Raw genomic sequence first — 25,966 nt, 5'->3', positions numbered from 1 at the left:
TCGAGGGTGGGCGGAGCCTCCTCCCGCTCAGGCCCCGCCCCCTCCTCCCCATTGGCCGATCCCCCCGCTGCGCCTCGCCCTCATCCCCGCCCCTCGAGCTGTCACTCAGCGCGGTCCCGCCGCTCTCATTGGCCGATGTGGGAGGGAGCGGGGCGGGACCTTCCTCCCGCGCGGCGCTTCCGCTTCCGGCCGGGCGCCTCCGTCGCTCTCCGGTAACTTCCGGCGGCCGCCGCCTGCCCCCGGCCCGGCCCGGGAGCCCCGGGAGCGGCGCCGATCCCCGCTGAGCGCCCCGGGACCTCACCGGCGCCGCTCCCCCCGTTCCGCCCGGAGCTCTGCCGGGGCTTTGCCCGTTCCCGGCGCCGGGGCCGCGCCGCCGGGCCGCCGTTCCCGGGGGGCTCCGGGCCATGGAGCCCCCCAAGGGCAAAGCGGGGCCCGGGCCCGGGAAACTGCTGCTGAGCTCCCTGCTGGACTGCCGCGACGAGCTCGAGGAGGTGAGCCGCGGGATGGAACGGGATGGGACCGGGATATAGCCGGGAGAATAACCGGGATGGAACCGGGATGGAACCGGGATATAGCCGGCAGAATAACCGGGATGGAACCGGGATATAGCCGGGAGAATAACCGGGATGGAACCGGGATATAGCCGCGATATAGCCGGGATATAGCCGGGATGAGACCGGGATATAACCGGGATGGAACCGGGATATAGCCGGGAGAATAACCGGGATGGAACCGGGATATAGCCGCGATATAGCCGGGATATAGCCGGGATGAGACCGGGATATAACCGGGATGGAACCGGGATATAGCCGGGAGAATAACCGGGATGGAACCGGGATATAGCCGGGAGAATAACCGGGATATAGCCGGGAGAATAACCGGGATGGAACCGGGATATAGCCGGGGTATAGCCGGGATGGAACCGGGATATAGCCGGGAGAATAACCGGGATGGAACCGGGATATAGCCGGGAGAATAACCGGGATGGAACCGGGATATAGCCGGGAGAATAACCGGGATGGAACCGGGATATAGCCGGGAGAATAACCGGGATGGAACCGGGATATAGCCGGGATGGGACCGGGATATAGCCGGGATGAGACCGGGATATAACCGGGATGGAACCGGGATATAGCCGGGAGAATAACCGGGATGGGACCGGGATATAGCCGGGAGAATAACCGGGATGGAACCGGGATGGAACCGGGATATAGCCGGCAGAATAACCGGGATGGAACCGGGATATAGCCGGGAGAATAACCGGGATGGAACCGGGATATAGCCGGGAGAATAACCGGGATGGAACCGGGATATAGCCGGGAGAATAACCGGGATGGAACCGGGATATAGCCGGGAGAATAACCGGGATGGAACCGGGATATAGCCGGGATGGGACCGGGATATAGCCGGGATGAGACCGGGATATAACCGGGATGGAACCGGGATATAGCCGGGAGAATAACCGGGATGGAACCGGGATATAGCCGCGATATAGCCGGGATATAGCCGGGATGAGACCGGGATATAACCGGGATGGAACCGGGATATAGCCGGGAGAATAACCGGGATGGAACCGGGATATAGCCGGGATGAGACCGGGATATAGCCGGGAGAATAACCGGGATGGAACCGGGATATAGCCGGGGTATAGCCGGGATGGAACCGGGATATAGCCGGGAGAATAACCGGGATGGAACCGGGATATAGCCGGGAGAATAACCGGGATGGAACCGGGATATAGCCGGGAGAATAACCGGGATGGAACCGGGATATAGCCGGGATGGGACCGGGATATAGCCGGGGTGGAACGGGGATGGAACCGGGACATAACGGGGATATAGCGGGGATAAACCCGGGATGGAACTGGGAGAAGAACCGGGATGTAACCGGGAGAAGAACCGGGATGTAACCGGGATGTAGTCGGGATAACTGCCGGGGTAACCGGGATAACAGCCGGGATAACAGCCGGGAAAACCGGGATAAACCACAGGGATAACCGGAGGGATAACCGGGATGACAGCCGGGAAAACCGGGATAAACCACAGGGATAACCGGGGGGAGACCCGGGATGACAGCCGGGAAAACCGGGATAAACCACAGGGATAACCGGAGGGATAACCGGGATGACAGCCGGGAAAACCGGGATAAACCACAGGGATAACCGGGGGGATAACCGGGATGACAGCCGGGAAAACCGGGATAAACCACAGGGATAACCGGGGGGATAACCGGGATGACAGCCGGGGCAGGGGCGGGGCCGCAGCGGAGAATTCCCGGGCAGAATTCCCGGGCTCTGGGCTCGCTCCTGCTCTGGGTCATCCCCCCAATTCCCCAAATTCCCGGGATTCCCGGGATTCCCGCAGGGCTTTTCCACCTGCGGGGCCTTGGGATTTCGGCGGGAGAATTCCCGTTTGGCCGTTCTGGGAGCTGCTGGGTTGGGATTTGGGCAGAGGGAGGAACATTCCAAGGGAACGTTCCCTGGGGGGCTTTTCCATCGGATCCCCCAAAATCCGGGGTTTGCCCCCCGGGGGAGGCTCCAGGCGCTTTTCCCGGGATATTCCCGGGCTCAGGGGATGGGAGCAGCCCCGGCCTTGCGGGGAGATCCCGGTTTGTCCTGGTTTCTCCCGGTTTCTCCCGGTTTTTCCCATTTCCCCCCGTTTTCCAGAGGCTGGAGCGCTGCGTAGGGATCGTGACGTCGCTGACCGGCGGGCTCTCGGAGCGGGAGGCCAACGACGCCCTCAACGCCCACGTGAGTCCGGAATTCCCGCTGGGATTCCCTCTGGAATGCTGGGATCCCCCCCTGGAGTTTGGGAATTCCCTCCTGGAGCCCAGAAATCCCAGGATGTGGCTCCTGGAGCGCTGGAATTCCCTCTGGGATGCTGGAATTCCCTCTGGGATGCTGGGATTCCCTCCTGGAGCCCGGGAATCCCGGGATTTGTGTCCTGGAGTGCTGGAATTCCCTCTTGGGATGCTGGAATTCCCTCTGGAGCGCTGGGATTCCCTCCTGGAGTTTGGGAATCCGCATTAAGTTTATTCCCGCAGAATTCCCGCCCGTGGGAGTCCCAGGGGCAGCAAACCCCCTCCTCCCCTCCCCTCCCCTCCCCTCCCCTCCCCTCCCCTCCCCTCCCCTCCCCTCCCCCCGGAGCGTTTTTCCCGCTCCAAGCCCCCCGGGTGTCCCGGATTCCGGCGGCTGCGGGGTTTGGGGTGGGGCCGGGCTTTTCCTCCCGTGCCCTCCGGAATCCACGCGGGGTTTGGGATCCCCAGATCTGCAAAGGGACGGCGCAGCACGAGGAGATCTGCCTGGGGCTCTTCACGCTCGTCCTCACCGAGCCCGCCCAGGCCCCCAAGGTGAGCCCCGCCGGCCCGGGATTCCTCGGGATTTTCCTCGGGATTTTCCTCCGGGATTTTCCCCTGGAGCCAGGGTGCGGATCCTGGACACGCTTTGGTGTTTTTCCAGGAGGGATAATTGGGATGGTGACTGGGGATAATGGGATCGGCTGGAGGCGGGGAGCCGGGCAGGGACGGTTTGGGAATTGGGGTTTGGGGTTTGGGGTTTGGGGTTTGGGCTTTGGGGTTTGGGATTTGGGGTTTGGGGTTTGGGGTTTGGGATTTGGGGTTTGGGGTTTGGGGTTTGGGATTTGGGGTTTGGGAATTGGGGTTTGGGCTTTGGGGTTTGGGATTTGGGGTTTGGGGTTTGGGGTTTGGGATTTGGGGTTTGGGATTTGGGGTGTCCCTGCCCACGGGGTTAACCCCTCCCTGCCCGAGGAGCTCCCACAGCCCCACAGGGGATTCCTGACATTCCTGGGAAGAACGCAGTTCCCAGAATTTGGGGCCCAGGGACCCCAAACCCGCCCCAGGCCCCCCCGGGTGTCCCCAGCTGGGCACAGCCGGCTCCAGCTGCCCTCAGCTCTTCCTCCTCCTCCTCCTCCTCCTCCTCCTCCGGCGGCGTCCAGCCCAGCGTGTGCCCTCCCCTGGCCCCTCGTTTAAAGCCTCCGTTAATCACTGCGGCGTTAATTAATTAACCCACCCCCCTCCATTAATCACTGCGGCGTTAATGAATTACCGGGGCAGGAGCCCCGGGATTGTGTCGGGCCTGGCCGAAGGTCAGGAATTCCGGCTCTGCCCCCAGGAATTCCGCCTGTGCTGGGGGGGGCAGCCCTGTTCTCCTGCCAGGGGCTCGTTCCCGGTTTTCCAGAGGGGATTTCAGGATGTGCCAGGGATCATTCCCAGTTTCCCAGGGATCCTTCCCAGGTGTCCCAGGGATCATTCCCAGTTTCCCAGGTGTCCAAGGGATCATTCCCAGTTTCCCAAGGATCATTCCCAGTTTCCCAGGTGTCCCAGGGATCATTCCCAGGGATCATTCCCAGTTTTCCCTGGATCCCCGCAGTGTTACCGGGACCTGGCGCTGGTGAGCCGGGACGGGATGAACATCGTCCTCAACAAGATCAACCACATCCTGATGGAGAAGTACCTGAAGCTGCAGGACACCTGCAGGACCCAGGTCAGGGTCCCCACCTGGGCTCACCTGTCCCCCCGTGTCCCCCGTGTCCCCCGTGTCCCGCGGCGGGCCGTGGGGCCGTGGGGCCGTGGGGCCGTGGGGCCGTGGGGCCGTGGGGCCCTGACCCCGCTCCCGTCCCCAGCTGCTGTGGCTGCTGCGGGAGCTGGTCAAGAGCGGCGTGCTGGGAGCCGACGGCGTCTGCATGACCTTCATGAAACAGATCGCCGGTGAGCCGGGATCCGCGGGATCCGGGCTGGGAATCCTGGGGATGTGCCCCGGGAATCTTCGGGATCTGCCCCGGGAATCCTCAGGATCTGCCCCGGGAATCCTCGGGATCTGGGATAGGAATCCTCCAGATCTGAGCCAGGAATCCTCCGGATCCAAGCCGGGAATCCGAGCTGGGATCCCTCTGGAATGTGGCCAGATCCCACCCTGAGCCAGGCAGGCTCTGTCCCTGGGATCCCCCAGGATCTGTCCCCAGGCTCTGTCCCCGGGATCCCCCCAGATCCGTCCCCGGATCCGTCCCCAGCCTGGATCCCCGGGATCCCGCAGGATCCGCTGCCCGGCCCCCCCAGGCCGGGAGTGACCGTCCCGCTGCTGCCCCGGCCGGATCCGGGCAGGAAGCCCCGTGGTTCCTGTCCCTGCTCCCAGCTTTTCCCCGGAGCGCCGGGATCCCGGGGGGGCTCCCGCCTTTCCGGAGCCTCTTCCGCGTTCCCGGGGAGCGGGAATTGTGTCCCCAGCAGCCCTGGAGCCGTGCTCCTGCCGGGACACGGGGCGGGGAATGCCGGGAGCCGCGGGAAGCGGGATCCCTGGAAAAGTGTCCCCCGGGGCCCTGGTGCCCGGCAGGGCCCCTCGGGCTCGCGCTCTGCATCCCTGACTGTGATCCCGTGGTCCAACCGGCCACTTTTCCATGGATTTCCATGGATTTCTATGGATTTCCGTGGATTTCCATGGATTTCCATGCTCTGGCCCCCATTCCCGAGGGAACACCTGCCCCCATTCCCTGAGGATCCTCCCTGGGATCCCCTGGGAGCCCCGAATCCCGCTGCTCCATCCAGCTGTGGCTTTTCCAGGTGGGGACGTGACTGCCAAGAACATCTGGCTGGCGGAGAACGTCCTGGAGATCCTGACGGAGCAAAGGTACGGCCGGGAATCGCCCGCAGCCATTCCCGCACCAGGGATTCCCACACCGGGAATTCCCACGTTCCCACACTGGGAATTCCCACATTCCCACACCAGGAATTCCCACAGCAGGAGTTCCCAGCTCTGTCTGCAGCTGGTGTGTGGGAAGAACATCCCAAATCCCCCAATCCTGGCGCAGGGCTCGGAGCCCGCCTGGCCAGGCCCAGAATCCCGGGAATGTTTCCTTCCCGAGCCGTGGGGGAGGATTTTCCTCCGGGAGCAGCGGCCGGGGCTCCACGGCCTGGAGCGATTCCTGTGTTTGGGCGGCTCCTGCTCCATCCTGGGACGGCTGGGAATCTCATCCCGGTGCTGGGAGTGAGAAAATTCCCCAAAATTCCCCAAAAATTCCCCAAAATTCCCCAAAAATTCCCCAAAAGTTCCCCAAAATTCCCCCCAAATTCCCCAAAAATTCCCCCAAAATTCCCCCAAAATTCCCAAAAAATTCCCAAAAAATTCCCCAAAATTCCCCAAAATCCGTCACTGCCCCATGTCCCATCGAGCTTTGCCAGCCTTTATCCGGCTGGGATTGGAATTCCTGGCATCCGGAGCCATCTGGGACACTCCGGGGCTGGGCTGGGCTGGGCTGGGCTCTGAGTTACAATAATAATAATAATAATAATAATAATAATAATAATAATAATAATAATAATAATAGTAACAATAGCAATAGTAATAATAACAGTAACAATAATAATAATAATTTTAAGCAGTTACAAATATAAATGAATATATTAAATATTTATAACTAAATAGAATTAATTATTAGTATGATTGATTATAAAATGGTTAATTTTAAGAACGTTACAAATAGAATTAACGTAGCCGCCGATAAATTATTTTTCAGCGTTGATCGGTTTTATATCCGATTCGACATAGTCGCCAGTGCGTTTATGAATTAATATCGTTATTATTTTGCTGTCTTTATTATTTGCTGGTTTTAGTGTTTGTGATCTTTATTAATCGATGCATCTCCCAATTAATAACGGTTGTTAATTAAGACCTGAGACCAGCTCGGTCCGACCGTTCCTGGTGTTCCCGTTCCATCCCACCATCCCACAAACCCCTGGCTGTTCAGTGCAAATCCGGGTTTTCCAGTTGGGATCGGGGTTTTCCCGTTCAGGATCAGGTTTTCCCGTTTGGGATCGGGTTTTTCCCGTTCAGGATCAGGTTTTCCTGTTTGGGATCAGATTTTCCTGTTTGGGATCAGGTTTTCCCATTCGGGATCAGGTTTTCCCGTTTGGGTTCGGATTTTTCCAGTTGAGATCGGAGTTTTCCATTTGGGATCGGGTTTTCCCATTCGGGATCGGGTTTTCCCATTCGGGATCGGGTTTTCCCGTTCGGGATCAGGTTTTTCCCGTTCGGGATCAGGTTTTTCCCATTCGGGATCAGGTTTTCCCATTCGGGATCAGGTTTTTCCCATTCGGGATCAGGTTTTTCCCGTTCGGGATCAGGTTTTCCCATTCGGGATCAGGTTTTCCCATTCGGGATCGGGTTTTCCCATTCGGGATCGGGTTTTCCCGTTCGGGATCGGGTTTTCCCGTTCGGGATCGGGTTTTTCCAGCTGCGCTCCGCGTTGGCAGGGAGTGGGTGCTCAAGAGCAGCCTGCTGGTGGCCATGGCCGTGTACACGTACCTGCGGCTCATCGTGGATCACCACGGCACGGCCGCGCTGCAGGCGCTGCGCCAGAAGGAGGTGGACTTCTGCGTCTCCCTGCTCCGGGAGAGGGTGAGTGGGATCGGGAATGGGAATGGGAATGGGACTGGGGTGGGATCCTCGTCTCCCGGCTCCGGGAGCGGGGCAGTGGGCAGCTTTGGGCTCCTGTTTCCCTGGGGATCCCTCCCTGGGATGGGCACTTTGGCCCGGGGCCCGCAGCAGCTCCAGGCCTCTTCATGGACTCCAGTTCCTGGACTGTTCACTGCTGGATTTTCCCATTTTCCCCAGTTCCTGGACTGTTCAATGCCGGATTTTCCCATTTTCCCCAGTTCCTGGACTGTTCAATGCCGGATTTTCCCATTTTCCCAGTTCCTGGACTGTTCAATGCCGGATTTTCCCATTTTTCCCCAGTTCCTGGACTGTTCAATGCCGGATTTTCCCATTTTCCCCAGTTCCTGGACTGTTCACTGCTGGATTTTCCCACTTTCCCAGTTCCTGGACTGTTCACTGCTGGATTTTCCCATTTTCCCCAGTTCCTGGACTGTTCAATGCCGGATTTTCCCATTTTTCCCCCAGTCCATGGACTGTTCAATGCCGGATTTTCCCATTTTTTCCCCCAGTTCATGGACTGTTTCATGATCGGCCGGGACCTGGTGCGGCTGCTGCAGAACGTGGCGCGGATCCCGGAGTTCGAGCAGCTCTGGAAGGACATCCTGCACAACCCGCAGGTGCTCAGCCCGCAGTTCACAGGTACCTGAGCTCACCTGGCCCCCTTCTCCGGGGCTTTTCCCCACGCTGCTTGGCCCATCCCGTGGGATCCCGAACTGGGCAGCTGGCCCTCTCCGTCCCTGGGCGATTCCAGCCCGAACCAGGCTGGAATTCCGGGACAACCGGAGCCGCCTCCCTTAGCCTGGTGCTTTGGAACCCGGGGAGGCTCCATGGGGAGCCGGGATCCCAGGAGTCGCAGCCAGCGGCGCTTCCGTGGGATTTCGCTCCTCCCAGCAGCCTGGTCCCATGGGAAGAGCGATGGATTCACCCATCCTGTTGACAGGAATAACGTTCCTGTAACCCGTTCCCTTCCCTGGGCGCTTCCCAGCGGGTTCTGGGTGCAGCAGTTCCAGGGAAAAGGGGCTCGGAAGTGTTCCCAGCCCTCTGGAGCCCGGGGAATCCCCCTGGAGCACCTCGGATGCTGCCCAGGGAATGAAAACTCCCTCCGGCCGTGTCGGAGCCCTTGTCCGGCCCCAGCCCGCTGCGTGTCCCTCCGCAGGTGTCCTGCAGCTCCTGCAGTCCAGGACCTCCCGAAAGTTCCTGGCGTGCCGCCTCACGCCCGACATGGAGACCAAGCTGCTCTTCATGACCTCGCGGGTAATTCCTCACGGGGTCCCTCCCAAATCCCCCGGGATCCCTCCCAAAATCCTCTGGGATCCCTCCTGAATTCCCCCAGAATCCCTCCCAGATTCCCCCTGGGTTCCATCCCAGATTCTCCCTGGGATCCCTCCTGGATTCCCCCCTGGATCCCTTCCAGCCCGCTGGCTGTGGCTGTCCCTGTCCCCACGCTGTCCCTGTCCCTGTCCCCACGCTGTCCCTGTCCCCACGCTGTCCCTGTCCCCACCCTGTCCCTGTCCATGTCCCCACGCTGTCCCTGTCCCCACGCTGTCCCTGTCCCTGTCCCTGTCCCCACGCTGTCCCTGTCCCCACGCTGTCCCTGTCCCTGTCCCTGTCCCCACCCTGTCCCTGTCCCCACGCTGTCCCTGTCCCCACGCTGTCCCTGACCCCACGCTGTCCCTGTCCCTGTCCCCACGCTGTCCGTGTCCCCACGCTGTCCCTGTCCCTGTCCCCACGCTGTCCCTGTCCCCACCCTGTCCCTGTCCCCACGCTGTCCCTGTCCCTGTCCCCACGCTGTCCCTGTCCCCACGCTGTCCCTGTCCCCACGCTGTCCCTGTCCCTGTCCCCACCCTGTCCCTGTCCCTGTCCCCACCCTGTCCCTGTCCCTGTCCCCACGCTGTCCCTGTCCCCACGCTGTCCCTGTCCCTGTCTCCACGCTATCCCTGTCCCCACGCTGTCCCTGTCCCTGTCCCCACGCTGTCCCTGTCCCTGTCCCCACGCTGTCCCTGTCCCCACGCTATCCCTGTCCCCACGCTGTCCCTGTCCCCACGCTGTCCCTGTCCCTGTCCCCACGCTGTCCCTGTCCCCACGCTGTCCCTGTCCCCAGGTGCGTTTCGGGCAGCAGAAGCGCTACCAGGACTGGTTCCAGCGGCAGTACCTGTCCACGCCCGACAGCCAGAGCCTGCGCTGCGACCTCATCCGCTACATCTGCGGGGTGGTGCACCCGTCCAACGAGGTGCTCAGCTCCGACATCCTGCCGCGCTGGGCCATCATCGGCTGGCTGCTCACCACCTGCACGGTCAGCGCCCGCGCGCGCCCCGGCCGGGGCTGGGGGACCCAAACGGGGCTCGGGGGACCCCAAAACAGGGCTCGGGATACCTCAAACGGGGCTGGAGGGACCCCAAATGGGGATTGGGGGACCCAAAGGGGATGGGGGGACCCAAATGGGGCTCAGGATACCCCAAACGGGGATTGGGGTAACCCAAATAGGGGTCAGGGGACCCCAAATGGGGCTCAGGGGATCCCAAACGGGGCTGGGGGGGACCCAAAGGTGTTCAGGGGACCCCAAATGGGGTTTGGGGGACCCCAGATGGGGCTGGGGACGGGCTGGGAGTGGGAATATCCCAAAAATGGGCACAGGAGACCCAGAATGGGGCTGGGGCATCCCACATGGGGCTGGGGGATCCCAAATGGGGCTTGGGAGACCCCAAAGGGGGCTGGGGGGACCCAAAGGGGTTCCGGGGACCCCAAATGGGGTTTGGGGGACCCCAGATGGGGCTGGGGACGGGCTGGGCGTGGGGACACGCCAGAAGCAGGGCGTGGGGTGTCCCGGGAGTGGCTGGTTCCCAGCGGCGGCGGGAACAGCGCACACACCCGGGCTGCGAGCAGGGCTCTTGGAGCTTCCCGGGGGATTCCGGCTCCTGGAGCTTGCGCGGCGCTGCGCCGCCCCCGGCGGGATCGCAGGGGATCCTGGGGGGATCCTGGGGGGATCCTGGGGGAAACCCGGCGTCGCTGCGGGGAGTCATTTGGGGTTTTGCGTCCCGCAGTCCAACGTGGCGGCCTCCAACGCCAAGCTGGCGCTGTTCTACGACTGGCTCTTCTTCAACCCCGAGAAGGACAGCATCATGAACATCGGTCTGGGGATCCGCTGGGGAGGGATCCTGGGCTGGGATCTGTGGGCTGGGATCCTGGGCTGGGATCCACGGGGATCTGCCTTGGGATGGGATCCTGGGCTGGGATCAATGGGGATCTGCCGGGGAGGGATCCTGGGATGGGATCTGTGGGGATCTGCCTTGGCATGGGATCGTGGGGTGGGATCCTGGGATGGGATCCGTGGGGATCTGCCAGGGTGGGACCCTGGGATGGGATCTGTGGGGATCTCCCTTGGGTTGGGATCCTGGGATGGGATCAATGGGGATCTGCCTTGGGCTGGGATCCTGGGCCGGGCTCCCTGGGGATCCGCCATGGGATGGGACATGGGCATTGTGACAGTGGGGCCTGGCTGCCCCTCTGGCTGCCCCGCGGATCGCACGGATCCGGCCTGTCCCGATCCCCCGGAGCCCCCGGATCCCCCGGATCCCCGCGCGGGTTCTGCGGTGCCTGGGCCCTGACCCCGCTCCCCGCAGAGCCCGCCATCCTGGTCATGCACCACTCCATGAAGCCCCACCCGGCCATCACGGCCACGCTGCTGGACTTCATGTGCCGGGTGAGCTCCCGCCTCCTCCTCCTCCTCCTCCTCCCGGGAATTCCAGGGCCGGGGAAAGCTGGGAGAGATCTCCTGGGCTCCCCAAACCCCGGGCCGGCTGCCGGAGCCGGCGGAACCTCCCAAAGCCGGGCAGGGATTTCGCCCTGCCAGCCCTCGGTGGGAGAAAGCCGGACAGTTCCTGGAGCTTTGGGTCCGCGTCTCACCCGTGCCAGCACGGCGCGCCCCTGGGGAAAAGGCTTTGGGAATGTTCCCCCTGGAATTCCAGGCCCAGCCCCGTCCCCGGGGGGAGCAGAGTGTCAGGGAATGATCCGGAGTGTCCCACCCCAGGGCAGGAGCTGCCGATTCCAGGAGTTCGCGTCCTGGGGAGGGATTGGGGCGTTCCTGGGAAGGAGCTGCCTCCTTCCCGCTCCAAACTGGCCGCTGGCGGGGCTGGGGGAAGGTTTCCCGGGATGCCGCGGGCTCCGGGGAGGGATCCCAGCACCCAGGGCCCTTTTCCCTGGAATTCCCTGCCCCTGGCAGGGCTTCTGCCCCGCTCCCAGCCCCCCCTGACCCCGCTCTCCGTGCCCGGTCTCTTCCAGATCATTCCCAACTTCTACCCCCCTCTGGAGGCCCACGTCCGCCAGGGCGTCTTCAACTCCCTCACCCACATCGTGGAGAAGCGAGTCCTGGCGTGAGGGATCTTTCCCGCCTTTTCCCGGATTCCCAGCTGCCCCCCGCCCCTCCCCTGGGCCCAGCCCGCAGCTCCCGGCCTTTGGGGTTATCCCAGAAACCTTGGGAGCGGCCAGGGCCGCGCCTTGGCGCCTCCGGGGGCTGCCCCGAGGGAAGAGGGATGGGGGAGCTGAGGGAATGGGGATTTCTCCCGGGAATTCCGGCCCCTTTGTCCCGTCCCCGTGGTGCGGTGGATTGCCCGGGGGAGCCCCCGGCGTTCCCGTGGGATTGGGGCGCCATCCCAGCTGATCCCTGGCCTGCCCCACGCAGGCACCTGGCCCCGCTCTTCGACAACCCCAAGCTGGATAAGGAGCTCCGGGCCATGCTCCGGGAGAAATTCCCGGAATTCTGCAGCTCCCCCTCGCCCCCCATCGAAGGTAGGCCACCATGATGGGGGGTGCCTCCCGGCGGACCCTCCGGGGGAGTTTTCCGTGGAATTCCTCCCGGCGGGATGGGTCGGCGGTGCTCCGGGATTTCGGGGCTCGGGGTTGGGATCCCTTCCCGAGGCGCCTGCAGCCCTCTCCCCGGGGCCGGAGTGGTTTTTTTGGGAGAGGCCTCACCTGGGCCCGGTGCTCCCAGTGAAAATCGAGGAGCCGGTCGCCATGGAGATGGAGAATCACCTGGAGAAGGACGACGGTTGCTACGACAACGCCGAGGCCGCCTTCAGCGACGACGAGGAGGAGCTGAGCAGCAAAGGTGAGGGAGCCCCCGGAATCCCCCAGGGACGCGGAATTCCCACCGCGCCGGGGCATTCCCGGCATTCTCCGCTGGGAGATCCCGGATTCCCAAATCCGGTGGCTCGGGATCCGTGCCTCGAGGGTTTGTCCCTTTCCCTGCCCGTTCCCGGGAGCTCGGGGCGCTTTTCCAGCCTCGGATCCTGCCTGGGCTCACCCAGATCCCCCCGGAGCCATTCCCGGCCTGGCTGGGCAGATCCCTGTGGGATTCCCGCTGTGCCGGCGGCTTTTCCCAGCACTGGGATGGGGCAGGGAGTGACCCGGGAGCCCCAGAATCCCGATCCCAAATCCTTGGAGATGCCGCGGGGCCGGTGGGGGCTCAGGTTTGGGAAGGGGGCTGAGCAGATCCCGGCGTTGGGGCGCCTCGCCGCGGCTCCGGCGGAGGAGGATCCCGGATGGATCTCCCTGGTTTCAGGGAAGAAGAGGGAGTTCCGGTTCCATCCCATCAAGGAATCCATCGTGGAGGAGCCCGTGGACATCACACCGTTCCTGGAGCAGCTGGACGAGTCGCTCAAGGACAAAGTGCTGCAGCTGCAGAAGGGCAGGTGGGGCCGTCCCCATTCCCAGCGGGAATTCCCGTTCCCGTGCGTCTCCAGGGCTCCTTCAGCCCCGTGGTTTGTCCCCCTGGGGAGGGAATTCCCGCAGGGAAAGGGTTCGGGAGCGAGCCCTCAGCTCTGTGCCGGACTCCCAGCATCCCGGGGAGGTTGGGCAGGGCTCCAGCCCGGCCATCCCATGGGATTTCTGCCTTTAGTGCCACCCCAATCCCGGGTTGACCCTTGGAATTCCTGCTCCAGCCCGGCCATCCCATGGGATTTCTGCCTTTAGTGCCACCCCAATCCCGGGTTGACCCTTGGAATTCCTGCTCCAGCCCGGCCATCCCATGGGATTTCTGCCTTTAGTGCCACCCCAATCCCGGGTTGACCCATGGAATTCGTGCTCCAGCCCGGCCATCCCGTGGGATTTCTGCCTTTAGTGCCATTCGAATCCCGGGTTGACCCTTGGAATTCCTGCTCCAGCCCGGCCATCCCGTGGGATTTCTGCCTTTAGTGCCACTCCAATCCCGGGTTGACCCATGGAATTCCTGCTCCAGCCCGGCCATCCCATGGGATTTCTGCCTTTAGTGCCACTCCAATCCCGGGTTGACCCATGGAATTCCTGCTCCAGCCCGGCCATCCCATGGGATTTCTGCCTTTAGTGCCACCCCAATCCCGGGTTGACCCTTGGAATTCCTGCTCCAGCCCGGCCATCCCGTGGGATTTCTGCCTTTAGTGCCATTCCAATCCCGGGTTGACCCTTGGAATTCCTGCGCGCGGGTTCTCCCCCGGGCCCGGCCCGGCGTTCCCAGTTCCCCGTCCCTGCTCTCCCAGTGCTCCCAGTGACCCCCGTGCCCCCCTGTCCCTGCAGTGACACGGAGGCGCAGTGCGAGGTGATGCAGGAGATCGTGGATCAGGTCCTGGAGGTAACGGAGCTGGGAGCTGGGAGCCGGGATCCATCCCGACCGGGAGCCGGGATCGCCTCTGCCCCGGCCTGGGGACCCCCGGATCCCTTTGGGATCCACTTTGGGGCCCAGGCAGCTCCATCCGTGGATCCATCCCTGCTCCCTGTCCCTGATCCCGGTGCCTGAATGTCCCCAGCAGCTGCTGGCAGGGATCTGGGATGGCTGGGAATGGTCTGGGATCAGTGACAGGGATCTGGGAATGATCTGGGATGGCTGGGAATGGTCTGGGATCAGTGACAGGGATCTGGGAATGATCTGGGATTGCTGGGAATGGTCTGGGGTCACTGGCAGAGATCTGGGATTGTTTTCAAGATCCTAAAATCCCTGTCAGAGATTTGGGATCCCCGTCAGGGATTTGGGATCCCCGGCACAGATTTGGGATCCCCACCAAGGGTTCGGGGTCCCTCCCGTGTCCCTGCGCGGTGCCCGGCGGGGCCGGAGCCCTCGGTGCCCTTCCCGTTCCCTTCCCGTTCCCTTCCCGTTCCCTTCCCGTTCCCTTCCCGTTCCCTTCCCGTTCCCTTCCCGTGCCGTTGCAGGAGGATTTCGACTCGGAGCAGCTCTCGGTGCTCGCCTCGTGCCTGCAGGAGCTCTTCAAGGCCCATTTCCGCGGGGAGGTTCTGCCGGAGGAGATCACCGAGGAGTAAGGGCCGGGAATTCTCCCCGGGAGCTTCCTCCGCTGGGCTGGCCCAGGGTTTCCCCGGAGCAGGGCTGGGATCCGGGGTTATTCCTGCCATTCCAGAGGGATGGGACCGGCATTGGGATCAGAGTGTCCGTGTGTCCCGCAGGTCCCTGGAGGAGTCCGTGGGGAAGCCGCTGTACCTGATATTCCGGTACGTCCATCCCCAAATTCCCGGGAATTCCGGCCCTGTCCGGATCCTGCCCCTCCATCCCCAAATCCCCGGGAATTCCGGCCCTGTCCAGATCCTGCCCCTCCATCCCCAAATCCCCGGGAATTCCGGCCCTGTCCGGATCCTGCCCCTCCATCCCCAAATTCCCGGGGGCTCCGTGCCGTGATCCCGGTGACGTTCCCGCCCTTCCCCAGGAACCTGTGCCAGATGCAGGAGGACAACAGCGGCTTCTCGCTGCTGCTGGACCTGCTCTCCGAGCTCTACCAGAAACAGCCCAAGATCGGCTACCACCTGCTCTACTACCTGCGGGCCAGGTGAGCCCCGGGCCCGCGCCTGGGCCCCGCCCTCCTGTGACTCCACCCCCTCACCTGGGCACCTCCCTTCTCTAGGCCCCTCCCTCCTGTGACTCCACCCCCTCACCTGGGCACTTTCTTCTCACCTGGATCTCACCCTCACCTTGGCTCCACCCTCTTACCTGGGCCCCTCTTAGATGAGCCTGTACCACGGCTCAGCTGCGCCAGGTGTGCCCCAGGTGTGGGCCAGGTGTGCCCCAGGTGTACAAGGTGCACCAGGTGTGGGCCAGGTGCCAGGTGCTAGGTGTGGGCCAGGTGTGCCCCAGGCGCCAGGTGTGCCCCAGGTGTGCCCCAGGTGTGCCCCAGGTGTGCCCCAGGTGTGCCCCAGGTGCCAGGTGTGCCCCAGGTGTGCCCCAGGTGTGCCCCAGGCGCCAGGTGTGCCCCAGGTGTGCCCCAGGTGTGCCCCAGGTGTGCCCCAGGTGCCAGGTGTGCGCCAGGTGGCAGGTGCCAGGTGCGCTGTGTCCCCAGCAAGGCGGCGCTGGGCAGGATGGGGCTGTACGAGTCGTTCGCCCAGGCCACGCAGCTGGGGGAGCTGCACACCTGCCTGATGATGGACATGAAGGCGTGCCAGGAGGACGACGTGCGCCTGCTCTGCTTCCTCACGCCCTCCATCTACACCGAGGTGAGCCCTCACCTGCCTGCGTGTGCCCGGGTGTGCCCAGGCAAACCCGGGCCGGGAATCCCGGGGCCTTTTCCGGGGGTTTTGGGGCACCTGGCCCCGCTGTCCTGCCCTGAACCCGCCGGGGTTGTGCGTTCCCAGTTTCCCGACGAGACGCTGCGCAGCGGGGAGCTGCTGAACATGATCGTGGCCGTCATCGACTCCTTCCAGGTGCGGCGCTGGGCCGTTCCCAGCTCCCGTTCCCGGCTCCCGTTCCCAGCTCCCGTTCCCGACTCCCGTTCCTGGGGGTTGGGCCCCAAAATCCCGATCCCGGATTCCCTTCCCTCCTGCCCGGGGGTCTCCAGGTGCTTCCCTGGGGAGGATCCAGGGGAGGGGGAACTGGGATCCAGGGAATCCAGGGGATGAGGAGCAGGGATCCAGAGGATCCAGGGGATGAGGCGCAGGGAAGGAGGATGAGGAGCTGGGAGGATGAGGAGCAGGGATCCAGGGGATCCAGAGGAGCAGGGATCCAGAGGATCCAGGGGTTGAGAAACAGGGATCCAGAGGATCCAGGGGATGAGGCACAGGGAAGGAGGATGAGGAGCAGGGATGATGAGGAACGGGGATCCAGAGGATCCAGAGGAGCAGGGATCCAGGGGATCCAGGGGATCCAGGGGATGAGGAGCAGGGATGATGAGGAACGGGGATCCAGAGGATCCAGAGGATGGGAGCCAGAGCGGGCTCTGTGTGTGGCCCCCCCCCAGCTCCCATCCCGGGGACGCTTTTCCCGCTGGATCCCGCCCGGGAAGGCTCCTGGGAGCCCCCTGAGCCCGTTCCCTGTTCCCCCGCAGCTCCAGGAGCTCGTGTGCCACGTGATGATGGGAAACCTGGTCATGTTCCGCAAGGATTCCGTGCTCAACATCCTCAGTGAGCGGGAACGGGAACGGGAACAAGCCCTGCCCCAATCCAGGCTTGGCCCTCCCCGGGGGAGGGATCCCCGAGCAGCCCCAAGGCTCCCGGGGCCCAATTCCCTGTGGGCGTTGACGGGTCGCTGCCCCGGGGCGGATCCTGGGATTTATCCCCGTGCCCCCACCCACCGCAGCGGGCGCGATTCCGGGGGGCTGCCGCCGTGCCAGGCAGGGCGGGGGGCAAATCCCCAAATCCCGGCTCCGCGGCCTCCCCCGGGGGCCCCTCGGTGTTCCCAGGGCAAATCCCGCTCTCCCTGATCCAGCTTTGGGATAAGCCCGTTAATTAGGGAGCCTCGTTAGCTCTGTCCCCACGGCCCTTTCCCGGGACAGGGCTCCGTCCCCATTCCCAGTGCCCGAGGGGGGTGGGGGGACTCCAGGCAGGTTTGGGGGTCCCCAGACCTCGGGGAGGGGCTGAGGCAGATCCCTGTGATCCCCATTGTCCCTGTTATCCATCCCTGTTATTCCCATCATCCCCATTGTCCCTGTTGTCCCTGTTGTCCCTGTTATCCATCCCTGTTACCCCCGTGGTCCCCATTGACCCCGCTGACCCCATTATCCTCGTTGTTCCCGTTATCCCTGTTATCCCTGTTGTTGTCCCTGTTGTCCTGCTTGTCCCCACTGTCCCTCTCGTTCTCTCTCTTGTCCCCGTGTCCCCGTGTCCCCGCTGTGTCCCGACGCCAGTTCAGAGCCTGGACTGGGAGACCTTTGAGCAGTACTGCACCTGGCAGCTCTTCCTGGCTCACAACATCCCGCTGGAGACCATCATCCCCATCCTGCAGCACCTCAAGTACAAGGGTGAGCGCCGGGGGGCGTTCCTGGGGGCGTTCCCGGGGACATTCCTGGGGACATTCCCGGGGACACTCCCTGGGGACGTTCCCGGGGACGTTCCCGGGGACATTCCCTGGGGATGTTCCCGGGGACGTTCCCAGGGACATTCCCAGCTCATTCTCTCCTTGCCCCCCCAGAGCACCCCGAGGCGCTGTCCTGCCTCCTGCTGCAGCTCCGCAGGGAGAAGTGAGTGCTGGGGGGGCTTGGGGTGTCCCCGTGTCCCCATATCCCTGTGTCCCTGTGTCCCCATGTCCCTGTGTCCTCATTGTCCCCGTGTCCCTATATCCCCATGTCCCTATGGTCCCTGTGTCCCCATGTCCCCATATCCCCATGTCCCCATGTCCCCGTGTCCCCATGTCCCTGTGTCCCCATGTCCCCATGGTCCCTGTGTCCCCATGTCCCCGTGTCCCTGTGTCCCCATATCCCTGTGTCCCCATGTCCCCATATCCCCGTGTCCCTGTGTCCCCATGTCCCCGTGTCCCCGTGTCCCTGTGTCCCCATATCCCTGTGTCCCCATGTCCCCATATCCCCGTGTCCCTGTGTCCCCATGTCCCCGTGTCCCCGTGTCCCCAGGACAGGCTGGGAGCCCCCGGCAGGGCCTGGGATGGGGGACACCGAGGGGATTTGGGATCCCTGAGGCTCCTGTGGGATCCCCGAGGCTCCCGGGAATCCCCGAGGCTCCCGTTGGATCCCCGAGGCTCCCGGGGATCCCCAAGGCTCCCGGGGATCCCCGAGGCTCCCGTTGGATCCCCGAGGCTCCCGGGGATCCCCGGGGCGGTGGATCACTCCCGGCTGTGCGCTGCCGCGTCCCGCAGGCCCAGCGAGGAGATGGTGAAGATGGTGCTGAGCCGGCCGTGCCAGCCCGAGGACCAGTTCACCACCAGCATCCTGCGGCACTGGGGGCTGCGCCACGACGACCTGCTGGGCGAGCACATCAAGGCCCTGCTCATCAAGAACAACAGCCTGCCGCGGAAACGCCAGAGGTCTGGGAACGCCGGCCGGGATTCCCGGGAATTCCCAGTTTTGGGGAATCGGGGGGTTCTTCTCCCAGTTTGGGGAATCGGGGGTTCTTCTGCTCCCGGGAATTCCCAGTTTGGGGAATCGGGAATTTCTTTTCACCTGCCCCACAAACAGCAGAGGGCTGGGAATGCTGTGCCTGGGATTCCCGGGAATTCCCACTCTTGGGAGTTGGGTTTTCTTGGTTTCTTCTCCCCTGCCCCAGAAGTGCCAGAGGTCTGGGAATTCAGTTCCCAGCTTCCCAGCAATTCCCACCCTGAGGAATCGGGGTGTTTTCCCTCCCTCCCTGTGCCAAAACCCCTGGAGGTGAATTCCCAGGCTCTGGGACAGGGCGAGGGGGCAGAGCTCGGCTCGGGGGGGGCTTGGGGGAGTCTCATCCCCGTTTCTGGGGTCTCAGCCCCATTTCTGGGGTCTCATCCCCATTTTCTGGGGTCTCATCCCCGTTTTTGGGGTCTCATCCCCGTTTTTGGGGTCTCATCCCCATTTCTGGGGTCTCATCCCCGTGTTTGGGGTCTCATCCCCATTTCTGGGGTCTCATCCCCCTTTTGGGGTCCCTGTGCCCTGCAGCCTGCGCAGCTCCAGCAGCAAACTGGCCCAGCTGACCCTGGAGCAGATCCTGGAGCACCTGGACAACCTGCGGCTCAACCTGACCAACACCAAACACAACTGTGGGTGCCCCCTGCTCCGAGATCTGCCCTCTGGGATCCGGGATATGGGGTCTGGGCTCTGGGATCCGGAATATGGGGTCTGGGGTGTGGGGTTTGGGATTTGGGGTCTGGGATGTGAGATCTGGGGTCTGGGGTCTGACATGTGGGGTCTGGGGTCCGGGATTTGGGGTTTGGGGTCTCAGATCTGGGCTCTGGGCTCTGGGATGTGGGATTTGGGGTCTGGGGTGTGGGGTTTGGGATTTGGAGTCTGGGGTGTGGGGTTTGGGATTTGGAGTCTGGGCTCTGGGCTCTGGGCTCGGGGCAGTTCTCCCTGACCCCATTCCCGCCCCATTCCCTTCTCTCTCTCTCTGTCTCTCTGTCCCCCCAGTTTTCAGCCAGACCCCGATCCTGCAGGCGCTGCAGCACGTCCAGGCCAGCTGTGACGAGGCCCACAAGATGAAGTGAGAGTGCCCCCGAAACCCCCCCGGGCACCCCAAACCCCCCTGAGCCCCCCCGGGCCCCCCAAATTCCCCCCCGGCACCCCAAATCCCCCCCGTGTGTCCGCAGGTTCTCGGACCTGTTCTCGCTGGCCGAGGAGTACGAGGACTCGTCCAGCAAACCCCCCAAGAGCCGGCGCAAGGGCTCGGCGCTGTGCAGCCCCCGCAGCCGCAAGGGCGCCGCGCAGCCCCCCAACAACGAGGAGGAGTCGGGCTCCAGCAGCGCCTCGGTGAGACCCCCCGGGACCCCCCGGAGCCCCCGGGACCCCCAGGGAGACCCCCCGGACCCCCCGGGACACCCTGGAGCCCCCCGGGACCCCCTGGAGCCCCGGGGTGGCCGCGGTGACGCCCCCGTCCCCGTCGCTGTCCCCGCAGGAGGAGGAGGACACCAAACCCAAACCGGCCAAGAGGAAAAGGAAAGGCTCCTCGGCCGTGGGCTCCGACAGTGACTGAGGGCCGGGACCCCCAAGACCCCTGGAGCCCTCCGGAGCCCCCCGAGACACCCGGAGCCCCCCAAAGCCGCGGGGATTCACCCGGAGCCCCCCCGAGACACCCAGAGCCCCCCGGAGCCCCCTGGAGCCCTCTGGAGCCATGGGGATCCACCCGGAGCCCCCCAAAGCCGCGGGGACACCCCCAAAAGCCACAGAGATCCCCCGGAGCCCCCCAGAGCCACAGGGATCCCTCGGAGCCCCCCGAAGCGCTGCCAGCACCCCCCGCGCTCGGGGCTCCCCCCTTTCCCTGCCGTGGGGAGGGGTCGCGATGTCCCCCCTCCCCGTTTTCCATGAGAAATGTAAATAAAGGGAGGAATGAGTGGCTGCTCCAGGGTGATTTAGGGAGGGGGACGGGGGGGTCCTGCCCTCCCCCACCCGCGGGAACGCGGCCCCGCCCCCCTCCCGGGGGTCCTGGGGGTCTCCAGCGGGATTTGGGGGGTCCTCCCCCCCCCCGGGGTCCCTCGGCGTTTGTAAGAGTTTTTAGAAAAGCCGCAATAAAGGATTCCGTGTTTTGTAGCGAACCGCCCCGGTTTGTGGGGGCGGGGCGGGGGGGCCGTGTCCCGTGTCCCCCCCCCCCGGGGTGGCCCGGCAGGGACACGTGTCACCCCCCGGGACGGTGACACTGCCAGACCCCCCCGAGGCACCGGGAATCTGGGACACGGCGGGACAACGGCGGGGACACGGCGGGGACAGGGCTGGGGGGCACCGCGGGGGGACAGCGGTGACACGGGGGGACAGGGGTGGGGACAGGGGTGACACGGGGGGACAGGGGTGGGGACACGGGGGTGACACGGGGGGACAGGGATGGTGACATGGCGGTGACACGGGGGGCTCCCGGTGGGGACAGGGGTGACATGGGGTGACACGGGGGTGACCACGGGGGCACAGGGGTGGTGACACGGGGGTGACACGGCGGGGACAGGCGGGCGGGGCTGGGTTTGGCATCGGGGGGCTCAGAGGGGGCGCGGTCAGAGCGGGCGTGGCCAAAGTGGGCGCGGTCAGAGGGGGGCGTGTCCAGGGTGGGCGTGTCGGCCCCGCCCCGTGAGGCGGGCGCGGGCGATGGCGCTGGCGGCGGCGCTGGGGGCTCTGGGGGTCCTGGGGGGGCTCCTGGTGGCTCTGGGGGTCCCGGGGGGGCTCCTGGGGGGGCTCCTGGGGGCTCTGGGGCTCCTGGGGGCGCTGCAGCGGCGGCTGCGGCCGCACCTCTGGGCCGACCTGGCGTTCGCGCTGCGGGCGCTGCGGGCGCGGCGGCGGGCGCGGGGCGGCCCCGGGGGCTGCGTGGCCTCCCGGCTCCTGCGGGCGGCCCGGGCGGCGCCGGCGCGGCCGTTCCTGCGGGCCCGGGCGGGCGCCGAGCCGCTGGGGCGGGCGGCGCGGAGCGTGGCGCGGGTGGCCAACGCGCTGCGGGCGCTGCCGGCCCCGCCGGGGCCCGGCGACACCGTGGGGCTGCTGGTGGCCAACGAGCCGCGCTTCGTGTGGGGCTGGCTGGGGCTGGCGGCGCTCGGGGCCCGGCCGGCCTTCCTGGGCACGGCGCTGCGCCCCGCGGGGCTCCGGCACTGCCTGCGCGGCTGCGGCGCCCGGGCGCTGCTGGTGGCGGACGGTGAGAGCGCGGGGACACCGGGAGGGGACCGGGCAAGGCGGGGGAAGGGGCCGAGAGGAACCGCGGAGCTGTGGGGGCCCGAGGGATAACGGGGGGACAGCGAGGGGGAAAGGCTGCGGGGAAACGGGGGGCACCGGGCGGTGATGGGGAGCGCGGGTGGGAGGTGCCGGGGTGGAACGGGGCCGGAGCTGGGCCCGGGGACACCGGGGACACCGGGCCGGGGGACGAGAGGAGCCGGAGCCGGAGTGGGGCCGGGCAATAGCGATCGGGGTGGGACGGGGCCCGAGGGAGACACGGGATGGTGCAGCCGGCGGGTCCCCACACGGTGCCGCCCCCCCAGAGCTGTTCGGGTCGGTGGAGCCGCTGCTGCCCACCCTGCGGGAGGACGGCGTGGCCGTGTGGGTGCTGGGAGCCGGCCCGTACCCGCCCGGCGTCGTGGCGCTGCAGGAGCTGCTGGACGCGGCCTCCGAGGAGCTGGAGCCCGAGGACGTGTGCGAGCCCGACGACATGAACGACACCTGCCTCTACATCTTCACCTCGGGCACCACCGGTGGGGCCAGGGCCGGGGGAGGCTCTGGGTGAGCCCGGGGGGGAGGCTGAACTCTGTTGTCCCCCTGCAGGCCTCCCCAAAGCCGCCCGCGTGTCCCACCTCAAGGCCGTCATGTGCCTGAGCTTCTACGAGCTGGTGGGAGCCTCCGGCCGGGACGTCGTGTACCTGGCGCTGCCCCTGTACCACATGGCCGGGTCCCTCCTGGGCGTCCTGGGCTGCCTCGGCATCGGTGAGCTGGCCGGGCCCCGGGGGGCTCCGGGGGGTGTTTCGGGGGCTGATCCCCCCCTCTCCGCCCCGCAGGGGCCACGTGTGTGCTGAAGGAAAAGTTCTCGGCCAGCCAGTTCTGGGACGACTGCCGCGCCGAGGGCGTCACCGTGTTCCAGTACATCGGGGAGCTGTGCCGGTACCTGGTGAACCAGCCGCAGGTCAGGGCGGGGGGCCGGGCCCGGGGGGGGGGGTCCCGGTGGGGTGTCCCGGAGCTGACGGTGGCCCCGCAGCGCCCCGGGGAGCGGCAGCACGGGCTGAGGCTGGCCGTGGGCAGCGGCCTCCGCCCCGACGTCTGGCGGAGCTTCCAGCGGCGCTTCGGGCCCGTGCGCGTCGTGGAGACGTACGGGATGAGCGAGGGCAACGTCACCCTCTTCAACTACACCGGCACCCCGGGCGCCGTGGGGCGCTGCAGCTTCATCTACAAGGTTTGGGGGGCCGGGGTGAGGGGCCAGAAACGCCCCGGAGTCCCCACCCCGGGCGCTGACCCCCCACCACCCCCCGGCCCCTCTCCCCAGCTCTTCTCGCCCTTCGAGGTCGTTCGTTACGACGTCGTGGCCGGAGCTCCGGAGCGGGACGAGGCCGGACGCTGCATCCGCGCCCGGACGGGTGAGAGGCGGGGGATCCCGTGCGGGGGGGCGCCGAGGGCGGCCCCGTCACCGGCCCGGTCCCCGCAGGTGAGACGGGGCTGCTGATCGCCCCGGTGACGCCCCGGACGCCGTTCCTGGGCTACGCCGGCAGCCCGCAGCTGTCGGAGCAGAAGCTGCTCCGCGGGGTCTTCGCCGACGGGGACGAGTTCTTCAACACCGGCGACCTGGTGGAGCAGGACGAGGAGCAGTTCGTGCGCTTCCGGGACCGCATCGGGGACACCTTCAGGTGCCGGAGCCCTCCCCCCGGCCTGGGGGCTCCCCAAAATCCCCGTCCCCGCACGGCCAGGGGGGCTCGGCCCCGTTCCGTGGTCTGGGCTTCTCTCAGCCCCATTTAACGTTTTTTGGGGGGTGGGGTCTCATCCCCGCCCTGTCCCCTCGCAGGTGGAAAGGCGAGAACGTGGCCACCACGGAAGTGGCCGAGGCGCTGCTGGCCCACGAGGCCCTGCAGGAAGCCACCGTGTACGGTGTCACCGTCCCAGGTACGGCCGGCGCCGCCTCCGGGCCCCCCCCCGGCCCCGCGGAGCGCCCCAAGTGTCCCGTCGCCCGCAGGGCACGAGGGCCGCGCCGGGATGGCCGCGCTGGTCCTGCGGCCCGGCCGCTCCCTGGACGGCCCCGGCCTCTACCGGCACCTGGAGCGGCTGCTGCCGCCCTACGCGCGGCCGCGCTTCCTCCGCCTGCAGGTAACGGGGCTCCGGGGGGTCCGGGGGGTCCCGGGGGGGGGTCCGGGGGGGTCCCGGGGGTCCCGGGCTGTCCCCAGCGCCCCCCGCTGTCCCCAGGAGCGGCTGGAGATGACGGAGACGTTCAAGCAGCAGAAGGTGCGGCTGGCGCGGGACGGCTGCGACCCCGCGCTGGTGCCGGAGCCGCTGCTGCTGCTGGACGAGGCGGCGAAAAGCTTCGTCCCGCTGGACGCCGAGCGCTGGGAGCGGCTCCGGGACGGGCGGCTCCGCCTCTGAGCCCCGAGCCCGCCCGGCGGCCGCGGGGGTCCGTGTCCGAACCGGGGGGCCCGTGTCCCTTCTGGGGGTCCCCTTGTCCCTTCTGGGGTCTCCGTGTCCCTTCTGGGCGTCCCCGGGTCCGTCTCGGGGTCCCCGTGTCTGTCCCGGGGGTCCCCAAATCCATCCCGGGGGTCCCCAAATCCATCCCAGGGGTCCCTGTGTCCATCCCGGGGGTTCCCGTGTCCATCCCGGGGGTCCCCATGTCCATCCCGGGGGTCCCTGTGTCCGTCCCGGGGTCCCCACATCCGTCCTGTCCCCTCCCCCGTCCCCCCCCACCGCCGGTGCCTCCCCCTCCCCGGGGGCTCTTTGTACACAAAAAAAAAATCCCCATTTTGGGGCCTTTTCTTGGCAAATAAAAACTCTTTTGTAGCAAACCCGGTCCCCGTGACCCCGAAATCGGGGACGGGGACGCCAAAGGCGCTGTCCCCGTGTCCTGGGGGTTTTGGGGGGGAGCTGGGGAGCCCCACCTGGATTTGGGGTCCCCTCCCAAACGATTCCTCTCCTAATTAAATGATTATTGCCAAGGGCTGAAGTTTAAATTCGTTTTATTTTTAAGCCTTTCTCCAAAAATCGGGGGATCCTCACCCCCCCCCCTTTGCCATCGGCCCCGAGCTCAAACCCGATGGAAAAGAGGGAAAAAAATGGGAAAACCCTGAAATCTGTGCAAAAAAACCCATTTCCACCCGCCCCCACCCCGAGCCAGAATTGGGTCTAGAACCCTGAAAATTGGGGCTGAAATGGTCCGGATTTGGAGCAAACCCCACAAGTCGGGGGCCACAATCCCTGAAATTGGGCGGAAGGACAGAAATGGGAAGGGAAATCCTGCAAAGCCCAAATCCCGGGAATGGGGCTGAATTCACTCCTCGGGGGCCGAGTCCAGACACCGGGTCAGCTCCTGCGCACTGGGGCTGGAATCCCACAGATCGGGGTCAGAATTCCACACCGGGCCCCGAACACGGAAATCGGGCCTAAAACCCTGGAAACTGAGACCAGAATCCCCAGATCCGGCCTGAAATCGGCCCTAAAAGCTGGAAAATCTTTTTGCTGAAACCCAGGCTGGGCCGAAATCCCGGGAATTTCCCCCAAATCCCCGAACGTGGCCAGGAAGTAAAACACCCGGGGAGCAAAATCCTGAAAATCGGGAGCGGAACCCAACGGTTCCGGCTGAAATCCTGGAATTTGGGACTGAAGTGATGGAATTTCTGGGCTGAAATAATTGGAATTTGGGGCTGAAATAGTTGGAATTTGGGTCTGAAATCCTGGAATTTTGGGGTGAAATCCCGGAATTTGGGGCTGAAATGATGGAATTTGGGGGTGACTCCCCCTACCCACCCCCTGCCCGCCCCCATCCCGAATTCCCCGCCCCATCCCGAATTCCCCGCCCCATCCCGAACTCCCCGACCCCATCCCAAACTCCCTGCCCCATCCCGAATTCACCGGACCCCATCCCAAATTCCCTGGGACCCCATCCCGAATTCCCGACCCCATCCCGAATTTCCCGCCCCATCCCGACCCCCGTGCCCCATCCCGAATTCCCGACCCCACCCCGAATTCCCGACCCCATCCCGAATTCCCCGGACCCCAT

At 65.2% G+C, this 25,966-nt stretch overlaps 2 protein-coding genes across 2 annotated transcripts; both read left to right on the top strand.

Annotated features, from left to right (window-relative positions):
- Positions 1–328: 328 nt before the first annotated feature.
- Positions 329–20,847, top strand: INTS3 (integrator complex subunit 3). Its single transcript, XM_066206559.1, has 30 exons — positions 329–491; positions 2,666–2,749; positions 3,265–3,348; positions 4,388–4,501; positions 4,641–4,725; positions 5,572–5,638; positions 7,261–7,405; positions 7,954–8,083; positions 8,601–8,698; positions 9,546–9,737; positions 10,486–10,573; positions 11,065–11,144; positions 11,723–11,814; positions 12,123–12,229; positions 12,432–12,548; positions 13,002–13,131; positions 13,991–14,045; positions 14,621–14,724; positions 14,870–14,914; positions 15,127–15,246; positions 15,754–15,907; positions 16,046–16,114; positions 16,735–16,810; positions 17,533–17,646; positions 17,817–17,865; positions 18,495–18,662; positions 19,264–19,364; positions 19,732–19,804; positions 19,911–20,070; positions 20,216–20,847. The coding sequence occupies exons 1-30, from the start codon at positions 405–407 to the stop codon at positions 20,291–20,293; spliced, it is 3,066 nt and encodes a 1,021-aa protein (XP_066062656.1). The 5' UTR covers positions 329–404; the 3' UTR covers positions 20,294–20,847.
- Positions 20,848–21,390: 543 nt separating this feature from the next.
- SLC27A3 (solute carrier family 27 member 3) lies at positions 21,391–24,427 on the top strand. Its single transcript, XM_066206508.1, has 10 exons — positions 21,391–21,925; positions 22,266–22,475; positions 22,546–22,704; positions 22,776–22,900; positions 22,973–23,167; positions 23,258–23,348; positions 23,417–23,615; positions 23,771–23,868; positions 23,939–24,069; positions 24,166–24,427. Exons 1-10 carry the CDS (start codon positions 21,391–21,393, stop codon positions 24,340–24,342), a joined length of 1,920 nt encoding a protein of 639 aa, XP_066062605.1. The 3' UTR covers positions 24,343–24,427.
- The last annotated feature ends 1,539 nt before the right edge of the window (positions 24,428–25,966 follow it).

Source organism: Chamaea fasciata, unplaced genomic scaffold, assembly GCF_029207755.1.
Source record: "Chamaea fasciata isolate MVZ Bird 193981 ecotype frontalis unplaced genomic scaffold, bChaFas1.0.hap1 SCAF_31, whole genome shotgun sequence".
NCBI classification, from domain to species: Eukaryota; Metazoa; Chordata; class Aves; order Passeriformes; family Sylviidae; genus Chamaea; species Chamaea fasciata.
The sequence above is the reverse complement of the archived record's forward strand: the minus strand, read 5'-3'. Positions and strand labels throughout refer to the sequence as shown.